Source organism: Budorcas taxicolor, chromosome 1 (assembly GCF_023091745.1).
Source record: "Budorcas taxicolor isolate Tak-1 chromosome 1, Takin1.1, whole genome shotgun sequence".
NCBI lineage: Eukaryota > Metazoa > Chordata > Mammalia > Artiodactyla > Bovidae > Budorcas > Budorcas taxicolor.
In genome coordinates, this window is record NC_068910.1 from 100,878,930 (window position 1) to 100,897,067 (window position 18,138).

General features: G+C 37.9%; 2 protein-coding genes across 2 annotated transcripts in view; one reads left to right on the top strand and one right to left on the bottom strand.

Moving 5' to 3' along the window:
• Positions 1-3,024: 3,024 nt before the first annotated feature.
• On the bottom strand, positions 3,025-6,380 carry CGGBP1 (CGG triplet repeat binding protein 1). Its single transcript, XM_052645616.1, has 3 exons — positions 6,223-6,380; positions 5,434-5,637; positions 3,025-3,604 (listed from the first exon to the last, which is right to left on the bottom strand). Exon 3 carries the CDS (start codon positions 3,583-3,585, stop codon positions 3,082-3,084), a length of 504 nt encoding a protein of 167 aa, XP_052501576.1. The 5' UTR covers positions 3,586-3,604; positions 5,434-5,637; positions 6,223-6,380; the 3' UTR covers positions 3,025-3,081.
• A 349-nt stretch (positions 6,381-6,729) lies between these two features.
• ZNF654 (zinc finger protein 654) overlaps positions 6,730-18,138 on the top strand; it is an 85,970-nt gene continuing 74,561 nt past the window's right edge. Inside the window, exon 1 of the mRNA XM_052640278.1 lies at positions 6,730-6,921. Within this exon, the coding sequence (XP_052496238.1) occupies positions 6,733-6,921 (189 nt within the window). The 5' untranslated portion in view covers positions 6,730-6,732. The remainder of the gene's footprint in view (positions 6,922-18,138) is intronic.

Sequence of the window (18,138 nt, forward strand, 5' to 3'; positions counted from 1 at the left end):
AAATGACAAATTGTGGCTTTTGTTTTGGGCCACCTGACATTTTTCTAAAATGTATTTTCCATTAACATTTATGTACAGATTCTTTCAGGCAAAAGGTCTGAATGTGGAACTTTCTGCTTGAAGATCTTGCCAACTGTCACTTACAATAGTATTTAAGCAATGAATACTTCTGAACAATCCCAAGCCGATACTTAATTGGTTACAATTTTAAGAATCAGAACTTTATTTTGGTCCCTGAAAATTCATTAGGGCCAAATGCCTTAACTGGAAGTAGCATTTGTTTAAAATAAAAGAAGTCTTACTAAAAGATGATAATGAATAAAATAACTATTTAGGCTCCAATATGCAATCTTTCTAAATTTTCACCCTGTAAAAAATGTCTTTCAGGCTTGCTATATGCCCCAGAGAATCAAAAGAAACCAACAAAGAATTTAACATTTCAACAAGTTAGGAACTATTTACTGTAAGCATATAGTGAGATTCTGGAAGACATACTACCATACTTAGAGAAAACGCTATTTTAACAGGTAAGCATGTTGAAGGCAGTTTATAAATGAAACATAACAAATCTTATGTTTATGCATACAACTTATAAAATAGAAAAAAATGTGCTATTTTTTTCCAATAGTATAGCATCACACTAACACTATAGTTAAGACTGAAAGCGTCTGTACACGTCCACTACACACCACAGCAGCATATGCCTCTTAGATCTTCTGTTCGTTATCCAGCGTATGCCAACCATGGTTTCACAGATTTGTACCAGTTTGAGCAGGCTAATACAATCATTCTGCCTTATCTATTTAACTATGAAGTAAAGTTAACCAGTTTCAGGGAACGAAAAATTTCACAATCAGTAAAGAAACATAATAAACCTCCACAACAGGATGGAAAACGCTTCTAAGGACATGATATAATCCTAACAGGATAGATTATGCCTCTAGATGTAGTGTATGTGTGAAAAGTTAGGAGCCTGGAGAAATACATCAAACTACAGGGGACCTATATGATTATCAAATTAGTTTTAACTACTAAATATTCAAATGTGAATTATTGGTGTTTTTCTGGTGCAACATCATCCCGTTTACTGAGGACTACTCAAAGCTGTTCTGCCACTACGTGTTTGCTGTTATTGCAAATTAGTATCTAATACGGAGGTGTCTGATTCATGAGTCTTGAAAAAATTAGAATGATTGTTTATCTAACCTTATCTTTGTATTCTGAAAAGAATGCTGTAAAACTCAATTATTTTCCTAGCTTTGTAGATCTGGTACCATCTTAGATAATTCAAATCAAACATGGTTGCCTGCAAATCCTTTATTAGAGGAAGTAAAAACAAAGTACATTTTGGTTATGTTTTGCTGCTGGTCTCCTCTTGCATGTGCTTTATCAATGAGAGCACTATTCGGGGCATTAATTGTGCTACTTTAACGCAACTGAACATGAGAAAATCTGGTAGCTCAAATTTTGACAAGTGATTTTTCTTTTTTGGTGGCAGGCTTATTTAAAAATGAAAACCACCAAAAAAACCTCACATAAATCTAAAATCAGATGGGCACTTTGACAACCCAAACTAGGAACTTAAATCTACCAAAAAAGATATAGAAAGCTGTTTCTGAAAAACATCTTTTTCTTACTCACTTTGGTTTTAAAATGAAGATTTGTGGTAAAATGATCTCAAGGATAGCTCCCTCTACATCACATAGGGCATCAATTATCAGTGCTTGTAATAGAAATATATTTTATAAACTTTTAACTTGAATGTTTTCAAAGAATTTAAGACTTTTTTTTTAAACCTCTAGTTCAAGTTTTCAGCTGTTCAATTTTTTAAAAATATATTTTGGGTATCCAACAAAGACAACTGGGCTAAGCTACTTTAATAACCTTACAGGATAGTGAAGTTCAGAGCTCATTTCCTGAACATGGTTGACCTTTAACAGAACTGATTTATTTCCTCACCCAAACAGTTATGCAGGACACTGCCAGATCACCACTACAAAAAAACCTTGCCAGTATTTCTAGACAATGGTTTATCATCTATGTTTAAAAACCTTGTACCACCGGAGGCAAAGCACATAAAAGTGAAAGTAAGTAAACTTATTTCTAGTCTATTTATCTAAATAAACTTTTATATCATATGGAAAATTAATGCATAAAAAGTAATCTCCTTATCTGATTTGTCAGCCAAAAAGTAATTGCTAATTCTCTGTAAAAACAGGAAACTCAATCATAAAATGTCTACTTGTTTAAATTAAAATGCCAATCTTGAAGTCTTTTAATACCATGACATAAAAAAAGAAGTTTGGAAATTCAGAATGACACTTGAAATGAAAGCCTATGGTTCAAAAATCTGTTTATAGTTAGAGACTAAAATCGTATCACTGCAAAATTCCCAGTGGCTTTGGCACTGCCATGAAGATTTCAGTCTTTTGGTCACTTGAAGCTGCTACTAAATACAACAAGAAGCCTTAAAATAAAAAATAAAAAGGAAAAAAGACAGTGAGGAACTGAAGGATAGTTAAGGTAACTATATCATATATAAGTAAAGCACAGTCTGCAATAAACAGTCTTTTTCTGCTAGGAATCTGAAGATATGAGAATAGTTTCCCACCCTCCCTTCTTTTTTGAGGATCCTCTAATCAGGGAAATAATTTCTTTAAGTTACTGTGAGTGGTATTGCCTGGCAGCAGCTTCAATTTCCTAGGCTAGTTGTCAATCCAAGTAATTAGGTAATCTCACAAGGAATAATTATACATGGCAACAGGGTAAAAAAGCAGGGCAGTTCTTCCATGCACAAACATTTCAGGAGAAAAACCATCAATTTTAAAGATAACCATCAGGTTTCAGGTATCCTAGCACACTCTAACCCTAAGTTTTTCTTTACACCATTGGTGACTAAAATTAACAATACATTTTGCAGTGAGTTTTTTAATTTTTTGCCTGCAACTGTATATACATTGCAAAACTATTCTGCATCACATGATTAAAATGTAATAAATATAAAAATGAACCACACAATCAACACGTAACTTTTAATACTCCACATTATTTATCTTGATCACAATGGTGGTAACCTCCTTGTCAACAATCTTGTGAGTTAAGGAGCTGATTCTCATTCTCGTATCCATCAGGCAGGTATGCTCTCCTCAGTTGGTCTGACTTGGGTATGGAGCCTCCATTCTTCACATGGCGAGACAGGAAAGCACGGACTGCTGGGTGATCAGCCTTCTCAAGTGGGATATTGGCTTCCAGGCACATTTTCACAAAGTCCTGGATAACACTGACTTTCTCTGTTTGCGCAGTACTGTTGCACTGAAGCGATGCAGTTAGAGGCCTCTGCTTCTTTCTCACATTCTGCTCTTCAAATTCTGCCTTCCTCTTGGTATGAGTCTTTGACTTGAGGTGGTCACTAATGGCAGACTTGCGAACATGATTCAGAACCACATTGCAAGAAGTGCAGAAGAGCTTTCCTCCATCTTCGTGCAGCTCACCTCCAAACTCAGTGACTCGATCCAGGGGAGTCACATACAAAGCAGTCTTAGAACGGTTTCGAGCAGGTGGTGCTGTTACTACAAATCGTTCCATTCTGACTTTGAATGGGGTTCTTTCAAGACAAGAGAAACAAAGATAAGTGTTATAACACTTCATGCAGGAAGCAAAAATAAAAGGTAGGTATAAACATTTTAAGATTAAAGGCTTCAGAAAATTTAATTCAAATTATTAATAGACTTGTCTATTAAGTCTTAACTTACCCGAAATATGTTAAGGGAAGGGAAAACCAGAGAAAATTACTAGTAACAACTAAGTCCATTCCTTGATTTTGATGAAATTAAATTCGAACTATTAAAATTAATGGTATCAATTGTATGAATCTCATCTAATTTAGACGTGTGTTCAATTTTAAAAGAACTTTGTTCCTGTCACAATTCTGGAATGACTGATTTTAGGAAATCAACTTCAAGGAATTATGTACAAAATTTATTTAAACAGGTGAACCATTTAGCTGGTATAATTCTATATGGAGATGAATATAATTTCTAAAGTTCTTCTGAGAATAAAGAAAGTAAAAGTCAAGAAAGGACACAGGCCAAATGTGATTAAAAGCAGCAACAATGCCAGTAAATTTTACAGTCAAAATATAGAGCTCAAATTAGTCATTTTTATTTAATGTATATACACCTCTACTAAGACACCTTTCCAAAACGTGATGATAGTCAAGATATGCAAAGTAGCTTTTCTAACACTTTTGTTTACATCGAAGAGTAATGTTTACATTTGCTAATATTTATTTCATTTATTAAGTTAGACCAAAACCAAGAACTTAACCATCATGTATCTCATACATGATGGATGCTCAATCACAATTTGTTTGATATGGGATAATAATTGATTATTTTCACAAATATTTAACTTCAGAAATAACTTAATAATTTCTCAATTTATCCCAACAACAGATTTTTCTGATCATTGCCAAAATCATAAGGTTATGGGCACTGAAAACTTGAGATAACAAAGGTTGTAAATGATACCATTTGTTGGATTAAACTCTTACATTAGTCCAGATAAAAGAAACTGAAGTGAATTTGATAGATTTCAGGATGGAATTCTGTTCCCTTTAAATACACTAGAGAAAAATTCCCAGGTGTGTTCTGAAGAACTATGCTTTATAAGCATAATAAAAACCATTGGAATATTCCATTAATCTATGCTACAGAATTCACAGCTGGTTAACATGAAATCTCTCTCAAAAGAATTTATGTATTAGACACCTGTGGACATAACCTCAGAGAACTCAACATTTCCCAGTATTCTTGGAAAGTTTAGGCTTTAACAGGTTTAATTCTATTCTTTTTTTTCCAATAAAAATCTGTTAAACCAAGGCTCTCATGTGTCTAATATTTAGGCTATAGGTTTTCAATTGCAGACGACAATTCCTGCGTACTTAACAGTGAATTACCATTACACATATTTGTACTTTATGGTATGTGTTGTAGAATCTTATACCAAGTCAGTCCCAATTATAATGAATAATTCCAACCTCTTTATGGAAAACATTACATATTTGTGACTAGTGATGCTTAAATCATTCTATGTTTAAAGTCTATCTTTGGATTTCAAACTGTAAACAATTAACATGTTCGTTATTCTCTGAAGCATAAAACACGCAATCACTTGTGTTAATATGAAAGGCCTATTCATTATAAAATCTTGTAAGTTTTCTAGTACATTTGTGTTACTGCAGAGGCAAGTATCTACCCAGTAGAGGTTGCTCGAGTTTACAGAACCGAAGAACAAAAGTGTTTTCCATAGAAGTAAAGATATTTTAAACGAGGAAGTTAAAAAGTTAAGGCCAGTAATTGGCCAACAAAAGAAGCAAATCATTTACTGGATAAAAATAAAACTCATCAGAAGTTTTCAAGTTTAAATGTTTACCGGATGAGTTTCCAGTTTTTTCGTCTTGATACCTAGCAGTGAAGGGTCTCCAGCGCAAAACCAAAGACGCATTAAATCCTGGCACTTTCCGTTTGTTCAAACCCGGATATGCCTTCAAATCAGTTTTTCAACAAGTGGTGATGGGGAAACAGTTTCTGGGCTTGCACCCTATTTTCCCTGAGGTGCTGGGAAGTCATGCCTTTACTGTAAAACACGAAAAACAAACGGAAAGAAAAAATGGAGGAGGGGGAAGAAGGGTGGATGAAAAAAACGAAGAAGGTCCACAACAGCCACCACGCAGGTGTGTTTAAAATCACCCTAGTTAAGTCCATAAATCCGGATCCCAACGTTTACCCCAGCTCTCCTCAGCCCAGTCCCTCCTCAGTCGTCCGCCCCAATCTGAGCCTCCTCGAGTGCCCCAGCCCCAGGGATCGGGAGGAGGGAAAGGCGGGGCTCGCGACGCTCCCGGCGTCTAGACTCCCTCCTCCCGCGCGGAGCCCAGCACGCCGGCGTCTCACCGCCCCTGCCCGCTAGCTGGGCAGGGCCGAGTCCCAGCTGCCGGCCGTGGGCCCAGGAACTCGACAGCCGAGTTGGCGGCAGTCTCAAGGGAGGAGGCGGCAGGCGCCTGGCGGAGGCGGCCGCTGTCAGGCTTCCCGTCCCCTCCCTCTTCCTCCCGCCGACAACGGCGCCCCGGCCCCGCCCCCGGCTCCCGCTCGGGACGGAAGGCCCCGGGCCCAAAGCCCGCACCAACGGCCGGGCCCACCCTCGGCCTCCCTAGCTCCTCGGTACCGTAGGATCTGAGCCGTCGCTAGGGGAAGTGGACGATACACGGCCGGAAAGGAAAGGAGGAAGAATAGGAGGAGCAATAGGGAGAGGGAGGAGGACCAGCCGCCGCCGCCACCGCCGCCGTCGCCGCCGCTGTTGCACGAACGAGCCCCGCGGCGGCCGCCGTGTCCCCCGCCGCGCCCCGTCCTCCTGTGCCACCAGTGGCAGAGCTCGTAGGCGGCCCCCAGCAACCGCCGAGCAGCATTGACCAACGGACTGCAAGTCTATCAAACAGACGGCAAATTTGACCAATAGTGGCAGAAGGGCGGACATATGCATGATTGGCGGCTAGCTTTCTCCAATGAAAACTGGGGGCGTGGGTGGGCGGAGCCGGAAGTAGAGCCAGCCGAGAGGCCCCTGTCCGGCTGGGGAGGAGAGAAGGGGGAGGGAACTAGAGGAGGAGGAGGAGGTTAACCGAGGCAGCTACAGCGGCGGCGGCGCAGGGGTTGGTACGCGCTGGGCGGCGAGAGCCTCATGGCGGAGGAAGAGAGCGACCAAGAGGCCGAACGCCTCGGAGAAGAGCTCGTGGCCATTGTGGAGTCCCCGCCAGGCCCACCCGGGCTTAGAGCTGCGGGCGACGGCAGAGGCGGCGCTGGCGGCGGCAGCTGCGGTGGTGGCGGCGTCGGGATCAGCAGTCGGGATTACTGCCGACGCTTCTGTCAGGTGAGGCGCCCGTCGGCCGCTCGCCCGGACTTGTCAGCCGGTCCTGGGCCTCCTTGCCTCTCCTGCTCTTCCCGTCTCCGAATCTGGGTTGTGTCCGGCGCTCGCGCCACCGGCGCAGCGAGGAGCGTTGAGGATGAAGCTCCCTCCTCCACCTATCCGGCTTGGGGTGGGGGGCGGGGAGCGGGTTCGGGATGACCCGCGCAGGTTGAGGGTTGCGGAGAAAGTGAGAGTTTGTCCCGGGTGGAGGGGTTGAACCGGAGGGTCAGCTGGCAGGAAAGCTCTGTACTGACATACCTCCCCTGCCCCAGACAGACCCCTTTCTGCCCGAGGGTCCCGCCTTTCTTGTGTTTCCTATCCTGTTTCTTGTCACCTCATTTGGAGTCTCTGGAAACATATCTTGCCTTCCCTTCTCCGCCTCTTGCACCCCGTCTTCTCCCCTTTTTCGGATATGGGAGGCGTGCCATCTCTCTACCGCCCCCTCTCCTGTCATCGCCACCCCTCCCCCTCTGCTAGGGTCTCCTGTCATCCCCTCACGAGATCCCGCTGGGCCAGTTCTCCAGTTGGCTTAGGCGCTGACCCACAATGATTTAGTTACTTTTTTGGGAGGTGGGGTTAAGGCCATGGGATTGTCATCTTTCCTTTTCTTACTCCTTTCTCCGATACACGCAAGCTCTTTTCTGATAAACTGCTAATAGAGAAAGTAGCTTTCCTGAAACTATTGCTCTGGTTACATCACCACCACCCCCTCTTCCTTTAAATTATAGTGTATTTTATTTAGCCTGTGGAAAAAAACAACAACAAAACAGTGTCTGAACAGTGACAGTAAATTACTTACTTGGTCGACAGCCACAACGATTTGATGTATTTAGAACGTTTAAGCATAATCAAATATTAAAGTACCATATTTGTGCAGGGGTAGAATTTATGTAATCTATACATGTACATCTGCATATATTTAAAGTTTAACATTTTGTCCTCTTTCATAGCACTATTATTTTGCAAACTCTTGGGAAAAAATTTAATTGCTTCTGTTCCAGCTCATTCCTTTGTTTATTATCTTGGATGTATAGGATTCAAATCTTGGTTCCACTACTTCTAGCTGTGTTATCTTAAACAGATTACTTAACCTCTTTGTGCGTTAGTTTCTTTACCTTCCAATCCGGGTAGTAATTAAACGAGTGAATATGTAAAGGATCTAAACCCTTTGGATCCTAAACATCTTAAAGTTAGCCATTACTTTCATTCTGGTAGCAAGTAAGAAATAAAGCTAAGCAGAAATGAGCATCGTGTTTGCTGAAATTTGATTTTATGTCTCTCCAAGCATTGAGACGTTGCTTGGGAAACAGGGTGAGGTTGACATCTTCAGGAAGATTTCATCCCCCTCTTCTCCAAAATATATAAGTTTGTTTGGTGGTGGAAATTGTCTTATTATACAGGATACGTGAGTTTTCTTTGGCGTTGCTCTCTATTTAGTAACTTTCTTAAACAATTTTTTTTTTTTGTATTGGCATTCAGAATTTAGAGGTTGTGTCATTACAGAGCTTATCTTATATGATTTATATGTAGAAACCATGTTTTCAGTAGATTATTTACCTGTAGGAGTTTTAAACTGCTGTAAAATTATGTTACAATTGATCTTTTTAATAGAGTCACAGGCAGAAAGTCTATCTTTATCTATATTTTGCTTTTTATATCATTAATGAGTATCTTGGCTTTGGTTACATTTAGGTTTGTAAATTTATTTGCTGTAGAATGCAAAATTTAGTTTGAGGGCCAGAACATTTTTGGAGAACTTTTAATTACTTTCCTTCTATTTCTTGAAACCAACTTTGAGAACAAATGAATAAATTTAGCTTGTGAAATACAGTGTCCGAATAGTGACAGTAAATTATTTTCAGAACAAAAGAAGTTGACTAATTTATAAAACTCCACTACATCCTAAAATATCCAAGGAAATAAAAGTAAACAGGAGGAGCTTAGTAAACCTTTATATTGCTAAATTATGAGTGTTATACTGACATAACTTTCATGTTACCAACTTTTACCTGAAACCTCATAACATATTTTATAATACTCTACATTACCAAAAGATCTCTTATTAGGGTTCCTATCCTGGTTCCACCTTGCAGGTGAGCTTTGTGAAGTGTTTTTTTGTGTTAAAACTTTAATAGAATAAAAGATTACCTGAATTAAGTTGCATTTTATGACTGATTAATAGAATTCTAGTATAATAATTATGCTTTATTTACCAGTAAAGGAATACAATCTAATTCCTAAAGATTGTTTCTTTTTAAATATTTGTTTTCCTAATATTCGCTAAGGGTAACTTGCCTTCATTAGTAAATTACTAGTTGTGAGTAATCCATAAAATGGATAACACATACTTGAGTTGGTGACAGTTAACTCAATATATGAATTATACACACAGCCTTGTAAAGTTGAGAAGAAAGGCTCTAATTTTTCTTTCTCCTATTAGAAATATGAATCAAAATTTCTTGGCAGTTAGTGTGTGGGTGAAGGGAGAGGAAGGAACACTTCTTTTCAAGAATGGTTCTGTGTCTTTTACCACAGGGAAGAGTAAAACAGAAGACTGTAGATAATGTAAGTGAAAAATCATGCATGCACTCAATGCATTTGATGATAAACTTTCTATTTGAGAAACAATGCTAGTAATTATAAATCTCAAACTAAGGGGATAATCCCTTAGCCTATAACTGATTTTTGAGATGATGGATTTGGGAGACTGAAAATGTTCATTTCCAGTTGCATTGAATAATGTTTGACTGCCCGGTCATATCCTCCCTTGGCTTTTATTAGTACACTTCAACAAATGCTTAAATAGAATTGGCCCTTAGCTTATATTTAATTTGAGGATGAAAGGAAGAGAAATGTAATTTTTATTGAGGGCCTACTAACTCTTAAGGCCTTCAGATAGGTCTTGTTATGCAAGTTACATTGTTGAAATTGAGGCCTGAGCAACTTAATTTGTTAGGTGAACAAGCTGGGATTTTTGGACCCAGCCTTCGATTTCTTCTGAACTACAGATTGAAACTACAAATGAATCCTCAAATACTTATAAAGTGACTTTTACTTTTTTTTGGTCAAGTTGTACAAGAGAGAAGAAAGATTTGCTGAAGAACTCAGGGAATAATGGATGGAAAATTTTAAAAGTATTCTTTCATTATGCCCCTGTATAAAAAATATTCCAAGTTAGCAGTTAATTATCTCTGATTTCTTAGGGGCTGTGAACATTTCCCCAATACCTGAAGGTTGTGGTAATTCAACTTAATTTTGTTGCTAGATACATTGAAATTTTTTATCACAAATTATAAATTAAGTTAAAGATACCCTTCTTAGTTCAGTGCCAGAATGGATATAGTGAATGATATATAAGCATTTCTGAAAGCACTTCAATATGTTGATTAAAATAGACTTTAAAATCATTTCTTATTATAGTGGGGTTAAATAGCCATCCCATGAGGATGTCATAAGTATAAAATGAGAGAATGAACATGAGGTTCTCAGTACTATACCTAGCACATAGATAGGCTTAAATAGATAGAGGCTATTAATATTTCTCACATGTGAAATCCTCTGAAGGTTTAAGAGGAACATTAGAGATAATCTAATCTGTAGGTCACTTAAAGTTTGTATCCTGCAGTAAACTTGAGAGAGAATTTAGAAATGTTACAATTCTAAATCGTTGATTAGAAAAGCCACGTGTTCCTAATGAAGCACTAACTGATATGCAGAAATGACTATATTGTTTTTCAGATTTTATTTCTTGTAGCACATATTGGGCAACGTCTGGACAGATTTGTGATTGTCTTACTTGGGGGCTTGCTACTGGCATCTAGTGCGCAGAGGCCAGAGATTTTGAGCATCCTGCAATGTACCGGGCAGCCCTAACAGCAAATTATCTGATTCATAGTGGTCAATAGAATTATCGATAGAACTATCTGGTGCCAAAGTTGAGAAACCCTGCTATAACCTTACTTTGGAACTCTTAGTGGATACTCTCTTGAGAGAAAGTATTTAATCATCTCATCAAATAATTTTAAGCAGCTAGTGTGCATCCTGGGTAGCAAGAAGGGCTTCCCAGGTAGCTCAGCTGGTAAAGAATCTGCCTGCAATGCAGGAAACCCCAGTTTGATTCCTGGGTTGGAGAGTTCCCTTGGAGAAGGGATAGGCTACCCATTCCAGTATTCTTGGGCTTACTTGGTGGCTCAGATGGTAAAGAATCTGCTTGCAGTGCGGGAGGCCTGGGTTTGATCCCTGGGTTGGGAAGATCCCTTGGAAGAGGCCACGGCAACCCACTCCAATATTCTTGCCTGGAGAGTCCCCATGGACAGAGGAGCCTGGCGGGCTACAGTCCCTTGGGTCGCAAAGAGTCCGACACCACTGAGCAACTGAGCGCAGCACAGTGTGTAGCAAGCACTTTAAACAGATAAACAGTCTAACAGAAAAAGAGTTCATAGTTTTACAAAATAGATACTCATGCCTCTTTAAATTAAAATTTAATTGTTTTAGGAAAATACAACCCTTATCTCTTAGTCTTGGTATAAAGTTCATATAATATAGTTTTCTTGAGCAGTTACTTAGAGTATAATACATTTTTACTATTCCTGGAATTATTTTTTGATTTAGTTTTATGTTTTTGTATGTGCTTTGTTTATTAATAAGTCATATAAGACTTAAAATTGAGGAATTGCATTTTGCTGCTAGAAGTTCAGTTCAGTTTAGTCGCTCAGTCGTGTCCGACTCTTTGCGACCCCATGAACCGCAGCATGCCAGGCCTCCCTGTCCATCACCAACTCCTGGAGTTTACCCAGACTCATGTCTATCGAGTCAGTGATGCCATCCAGCCATCTCATCCTCTGTCGACCCCTTCTCCTCCTGCCCCCAATCCCTCCCAGCATCAGGGTGTTTTCGCATGAAGTGTTCAAAGTATTGGAGTTTCAGCTTCAACATCAGTCCTTCCAATGAACACCCAGGACTGATCTCCTGTAGGATGGATTGGTTGGATCTCCTTGTAGTCCAAGGGACTCTCAAGAATCTTCTCCAACACCATAGTTCAAAAGCATCAATTCTTTGGCACTCAGCTTTCTTCACAGTGCAACTCTCACATCCATACATGACCACTGGAAAAACCATAGCCTTGACTAGATGGACCTTTGTTGGCAAAGTAATATCTCTGCTTTTTAATACGCTATCTAGGTTGATCATAACTTTCCTTCCAAGGAGTAAGCATCTTTTAATTTCATGGCTGCAGTCACCATCTGCAATGATTTTGGAGCCCCCCAAAATAAAGTCTGACACTGTTTCCACTGTTTACTGACTTAAATAGTTTAAACAAGTACATATTTATTTCTCATATGAAAAGTCTTGAATGGTTACTAGGAATGATATGGTAGCTTTATCATCATTTGTTCTTTCTTATTAGTCATCTTTATCTTCTATCTCAAGTTTGCCTCATGATCCAAAATAGTTGCTGGCGTTCCAAGCATTAAATCTCAGTTCCATGTATCAGGAATGGGGTTTCTCTGGGATAAGCCAAAAACATCTTGCTGTAAATTTTACTCAGTAGCTTTGATTTCAATCTTGTTAGCTAGTCCCATCTGAAAAGAATGTTAGGATATATTTTTGTATTTTTCTCCTGGATAAACTCATGCCTGTGATTCCCCTGTGGATCAGCTGGTAAAGAATTTGCCTGCAATGCGGGAGACCTGGGTTCGATCCCTGGCTTAGGAAGATCCCCTGGAAAAGGGAAAGGCTACCCAGTCCAGTATTCTGGACTGAAGAATTCCATGGACTAAGTCCATGAGGTCCCAAAGAGTCTGACAGGACTGAGCAACTTTCACTTTCACATGATTCTATTAATAAGGAAGGAAGAAAGTAAGAATGGATATTGTAGAGGCAACCTTTTTTTGTTTGTGTTTTTATTTTTCTTTTTCCTATTTTGCCATTGATTATAATAAAAAAAATAGTGGTCATACTTTTGTCCCGTTCCCTCCCCACATATTCCCCAGAAGTAATCACTTGCAATTCTTTTAGCAAGTATGATGTTTACCTCCATGTTATTTATTATAATTATTGTAATAAGGAAAAACAAAACAAAGTGAATCCTAGACCTTGTTGGCTGTATTTAGGGAGCTAAATATTTTGCTATTGTTTATGCTTTTTCTTTTCCCCGGAGAAGGAAATGGTTACCCACTCCAGTATTCTTGCCTAGAGAATCCAATGGACAGAGGAGTTTGGTGGACTATAGTCCACAGGGTTGGACACGACTGAAGCAACTTAGCAGTATGCTTTTTTTGGTTGACTTTCAGGTTGACTTTCAATTCTTTCAATTATGAAAGGTTGACTTTCAGCATTCCGTTCCGTTCAGTCGCTCAGTTGTGTCCGACTCTTTGTGACCCCATAAATCGCAGCACGCCAGGCCTCCCTGTCCATCACCAACTCCTAAAGTCTACCCAAACCCATGTCCATCGAGTCGGTGATGCATTGAATACTACTAATTGTTCATAATGACATTATTTGTAACAGCAAATTATTAAAAATTAGCTAATAATAAAAGTTAGGAAAATGTTACATTTAATTGAATCCTTTCTCCTAACAGCCGTGTGTTGTTGTTTAGGCCCTTGTGATCCCATAGAATATAGCTCTGCCAGGCTCTTCTGTCCATGGGATTTCCTAGGCAAGAATGTGGGAGTGGGTTCCAATTTTCTTTTCTAGGGGCTCTTCCTGACCCAGGCAGGGGTCAAACCCATGTGTCCTGCCTTGGCAGGCAGATTCTTTACCACTGAGCCACCTGGGAAGCCCCTAAGAGTCATTATTTAAGGGATATTTATTCATATGGGAAATTTTTGGTGGTATTATAACAACAGAAAAAGAAGACAGGTGATATCACTTTTGTAAATAAAAAGATAAAAAGACCCCCCCCCAAAAATCAAATTGTAAACAGTGGATAATTTATTAGTGATATTAAATCTTCTATCTTTATAATCAGAGGGAAAATAAAAAGTAAAAACATTTTATTTATTCCTATTTCACAGATTGCTTATTTTCTGTGAATAAATGCAAGAATATTTTGAGCATGATGAAATTTGAACTCCTTTGTTTCTCAAAAATATGTGAAATGCTTTTTTTAAAAAATGAATTGGTTTATAATTTTCGGTTAACCATTGACAGCCTAAACTTAAACAACTTCTTTATATACAGTCTTGCATTAAAATATATATTCATTACTACTTTCTAATAATCACCCATAACCTTGGGTTAAAGAAATTTATTTCAGATTTTGTAGATAAAATGGTAGAAAATGCTTTTAAATGAAGTCATTGCTTTAAAACTTTGAGCGATACCATTATTTTACAGTTCTGCCAAACAGACGTTAAGGCACCAATTGTATTGTTATTGTTGGCAATGATCTTTATTTTCTTGCCAAAATTTGATAAACTATACCTTTAGCAATTACAAATAAAAGCAAAAAAGAAAACTTTAAAGAAAGATATGGTAAAAGGTGTATATGATGAGGCATTTGAAAAATAAAACACGATCAATAAAATATGGTCAATTAATATGCCATTTAAAATGTATATTGGGACTTCCCTAGCAGTCCAGTGATTAAGACTCCATGCTTCCACTGCAGGGGGCAAGGGGTCAATCCCTGGTCAGGGAACTAAGAGCCCACATGACTTGCAGCCAAAAGCTGTTGTTATTTTAATAAAGTGTACATTAATATGTAATGAAAAGGATATTAGGCCATTTGAAATCTAATATAATTTATTAAAATACTAACTCTAGTTATATTTTTACAATACCTAGTCTGATTTGGAGAGTATTTTTAAAGTTTGTAATTTCAGAAGAATCTAATACAAGGAAGTCTTCAGCTTTCATGTAATATGAATCACCTTTATTTTTTAGCTTATCTCTGACAGGTTGGTTCATCATTTCAGCGGTATACTCTGTTCAGTAATAGGTTAGCTTTCTGGGATGAGACCCAATCAGCATCACCTGTTTGGCACTGTGGTGGAAGACTTGGTGGCAACTAAATATGAGAGGAGGTCAATCTGTATAATGTGTGACATAAGATCCTAAAGTTCAGTATATTGACACTTATATACCAACCACTTAATACCTTCAGTTCCCCAAAACAGTGGTGAATGTGAAAAACAGTTGAAAGGCTTTGTGTTTAAACAGTAGGAAAAAAAGTGATTGATGTTAGGGTTGATGCTTAGTGTTTATAAAATTGGCCCTCCATATCCACGGCTCTACAGCCCCGAGTTCAGCCAACCAGAGATGAAAAAATATTGGGGGGAAAATTCCAGAAAGTTCCAAAAAGCAAAGCTTGAATTTGGTGCACACTGGCAACTATTTACATAGCATTTACATTGTATTAGGCATTTAAGTAATCCATAGATGATTTAAAGTATTCGGGAGAATATGTGTAGGTTATATACAAATACTATACCATTTTAAATGAAACACTTGAGTACCTGCAGATTTGGTATCTGTGGGCAGGGTAGAGGTTGTGGGAATGATCCTGGAACCAGTCTCCCAAATCCTGATGAATGACTATATAATGCATTGGTCATATAGTGAAAATCAAACAGGCACTGTCCCTGTTTTAGTGTATAGCTATAACTTTGATAAGGTCTATGAAGAAAAAGTATATATAAAATGCAGGCAGGCATTCTTGGGCAAGTTGACTTTGACTGAGATTCTTTGCTTTAGTTTGAACATGTTGAATTTAAGGTGTGATTGGCTTTACATAATCTGGAGCTCAGAAGTGAGGAATGGTCAATCATAGTTGTGTGGATGGTATTTGAAGCCATGCATGTGAATGAGCTCACATAAAGAGATAATACGGAGAAAAAGACTCAGAAGTGAAGACACTCCACAGTTAAATGGCCTGATAGAAATAGTGAGACTTGATATGAAGTCTGAGAAAAATTAAAGAGCTTGGAGAAAACCAGGTAACTGGTGAAACAGAAGATAAGAATGAAGGATGAAGTGAATGGTAATTGACATCGAAAACTATTGAGGTCCAACCATTGAATTAACATGGAGATCTTTGGTGACTTAAACAAAGCTCTGTTTTCATTTAATGATGGGAGCAGGAGTCAGACTGGAGTAGTTTGAGGAGTGGGAAGCAAAGACATAAATAGTAATATAGATAATTTATAAAGGAGATGGGAAGATATGGGTGGAAACTGGAGAATTTGTGGGTTGAAGGTGAAGTTTTTTATTTTTCCTAAAATAGTTGAGAATTTGTTGTGCTTAAAATGTGATGAGAATGATTGATTTGAAAGGAAGAAATAATGAAAGAAAAGATAATCTGTAAAATAAGATCCTAAAAAGGGAAAGGATGACAAGATTCAAAGCACAAATGGAAGAGGTGCTTTGTATAGGAGTTTTGGGGTAGGTGGAAGCTTCATCTCTTGAGAGTATATGGGGGTGGTTAGAGATTTAAAGTGAACAGAGGTCTAAAATGGTAGCTTCTTAAAGAGATAGATTTAATTGACCTGCAGAACCATTTGAGTTTGCTGATTTTGAGAACAGAGTGACCATCAGGGCTTGTCTGGGTAGGTAAAGGCATGGAGAACTTGATTAGCTGTATTTATTCAGTGTTGAGTGATACACTATAATTGATTAGTTAATTAACTTTGAGAGAGAAGGGGACATCCTCCTTTTAAAACAGAGAAGTGAAAAGAGAAAGAAATTAGAGAAGTAGTTGTATCAGTAGATATTAATAGATGGGTACACAACATTGTTCTTTGTACCTTATATATGTGTGTATGTATTTGATACTCTGATAAAACATGTACACAATTTACTAATACATAGTTCTATAACTGGAGTTTACTAAAATTAACCCATATCTGTTTTAGTTATGTGAAGTTAAAACGTTCTAAATATTACCTAATCACTTGTCAATGATTTGCTATGTGTGTTATATTTTTAGTTATTGGAAAGGTTTACTTATTTTATTGAAGTTTATGAATATCTGATATTTTGAGTGTTTTCTGTGTGTCAGATACTGTGATAAGTGTTTTACCTCTTCCGTCTCATTTAATTTACTACCCTATGTGGTATGTGCCATTATTCTCATTTTACAGTTTAGAAAATTTTAGACCAAGAGAGATTAAATGGCCTAAGTCAGATTGGAATCTTGGCCAGTCTGTCACGAGCCTGTGTACTTAACCGTTCCAGTATACATATATATCTATGAATAAGCATTCAGTATCTATTATAGTATCTCTGCATATATATCGGTATATACTATGCTTAAGCAATTATTGAGTGGAAGTAGTGATTTAAAAATACTCAAGGCAGCAGAAACTAAAGATGTTCATGAATGCGAAAGAGAGAAAAAAAAATTAAGCTGTCAGAAGTTCTCTCTAATAAGTGATTTTCAAACTTTTAATTTTTTTCCCCACCCACTTAAGTGGGATATGCTTCTCTCTGAAGCAGTGGCTCACTTTAGTGGTCATTTTTAAAATGCAAGAGTTAATGATGATTAAAAACCAGTTACTTCATGTTATTACCAAGTATTTTGAAGGCTGGAGGATTATGGAATATATTTCAGATGTTTTTCTTAATGATTAAAATTTTAAAGTTTGTCTCTCCATATTAGATTAATCTTTAATACCTTGAAATTTCACTGACACAGAGCAGTGGATGTGCATTTTTAGACTTTATTATCCTTTGCCATGTTTTGGAAACTTGCCGAAGATCTCTCAGGTTATAGAACTCATCAGTAAAGTTGTATTCCATGCTCATGAGGGTGTGGTGAAATGGATACCTCATGTTCAAATGATGGGAGCAGAAATCACCACAAGCTTTCTCAACCATAATTCATCAAAATATATTAGAAACATTAAAAATGATTTGTACTTTTTGACTTAAAACATTAATTTCTGAGAAATATAAATTTGGATATAAAGCAATTCATTGTAATATTAACTAATTAAAGGAATGAGTTTAAAATGAAATTGCAACCAGAACATCTAAAACAGCTGAACATTTTTCAACCTCATCAACTATTCAGCCTTAAAAAATGTTCTCAATGACTATATAATGACCTAGGAAGATAAAATATAATGATGAAAAAATTAGGTAGAAAAATTTCTTTGTAGGAAGACTATACAGTTTGAATATAGGCTGGTCCATTCTCACCAGGTGCACTGTATTTTAGAGGGGGTTGGTGCTGTA

Coding starts and splice junctions, on each gene's coding strand:
- CGGBP1 (XM_052645616.1), bottom strand. CDS start 3,585: ATGGAACGATTTGTAGTAACAGCACCACCTGCTCGAAACCGTTCTAAG.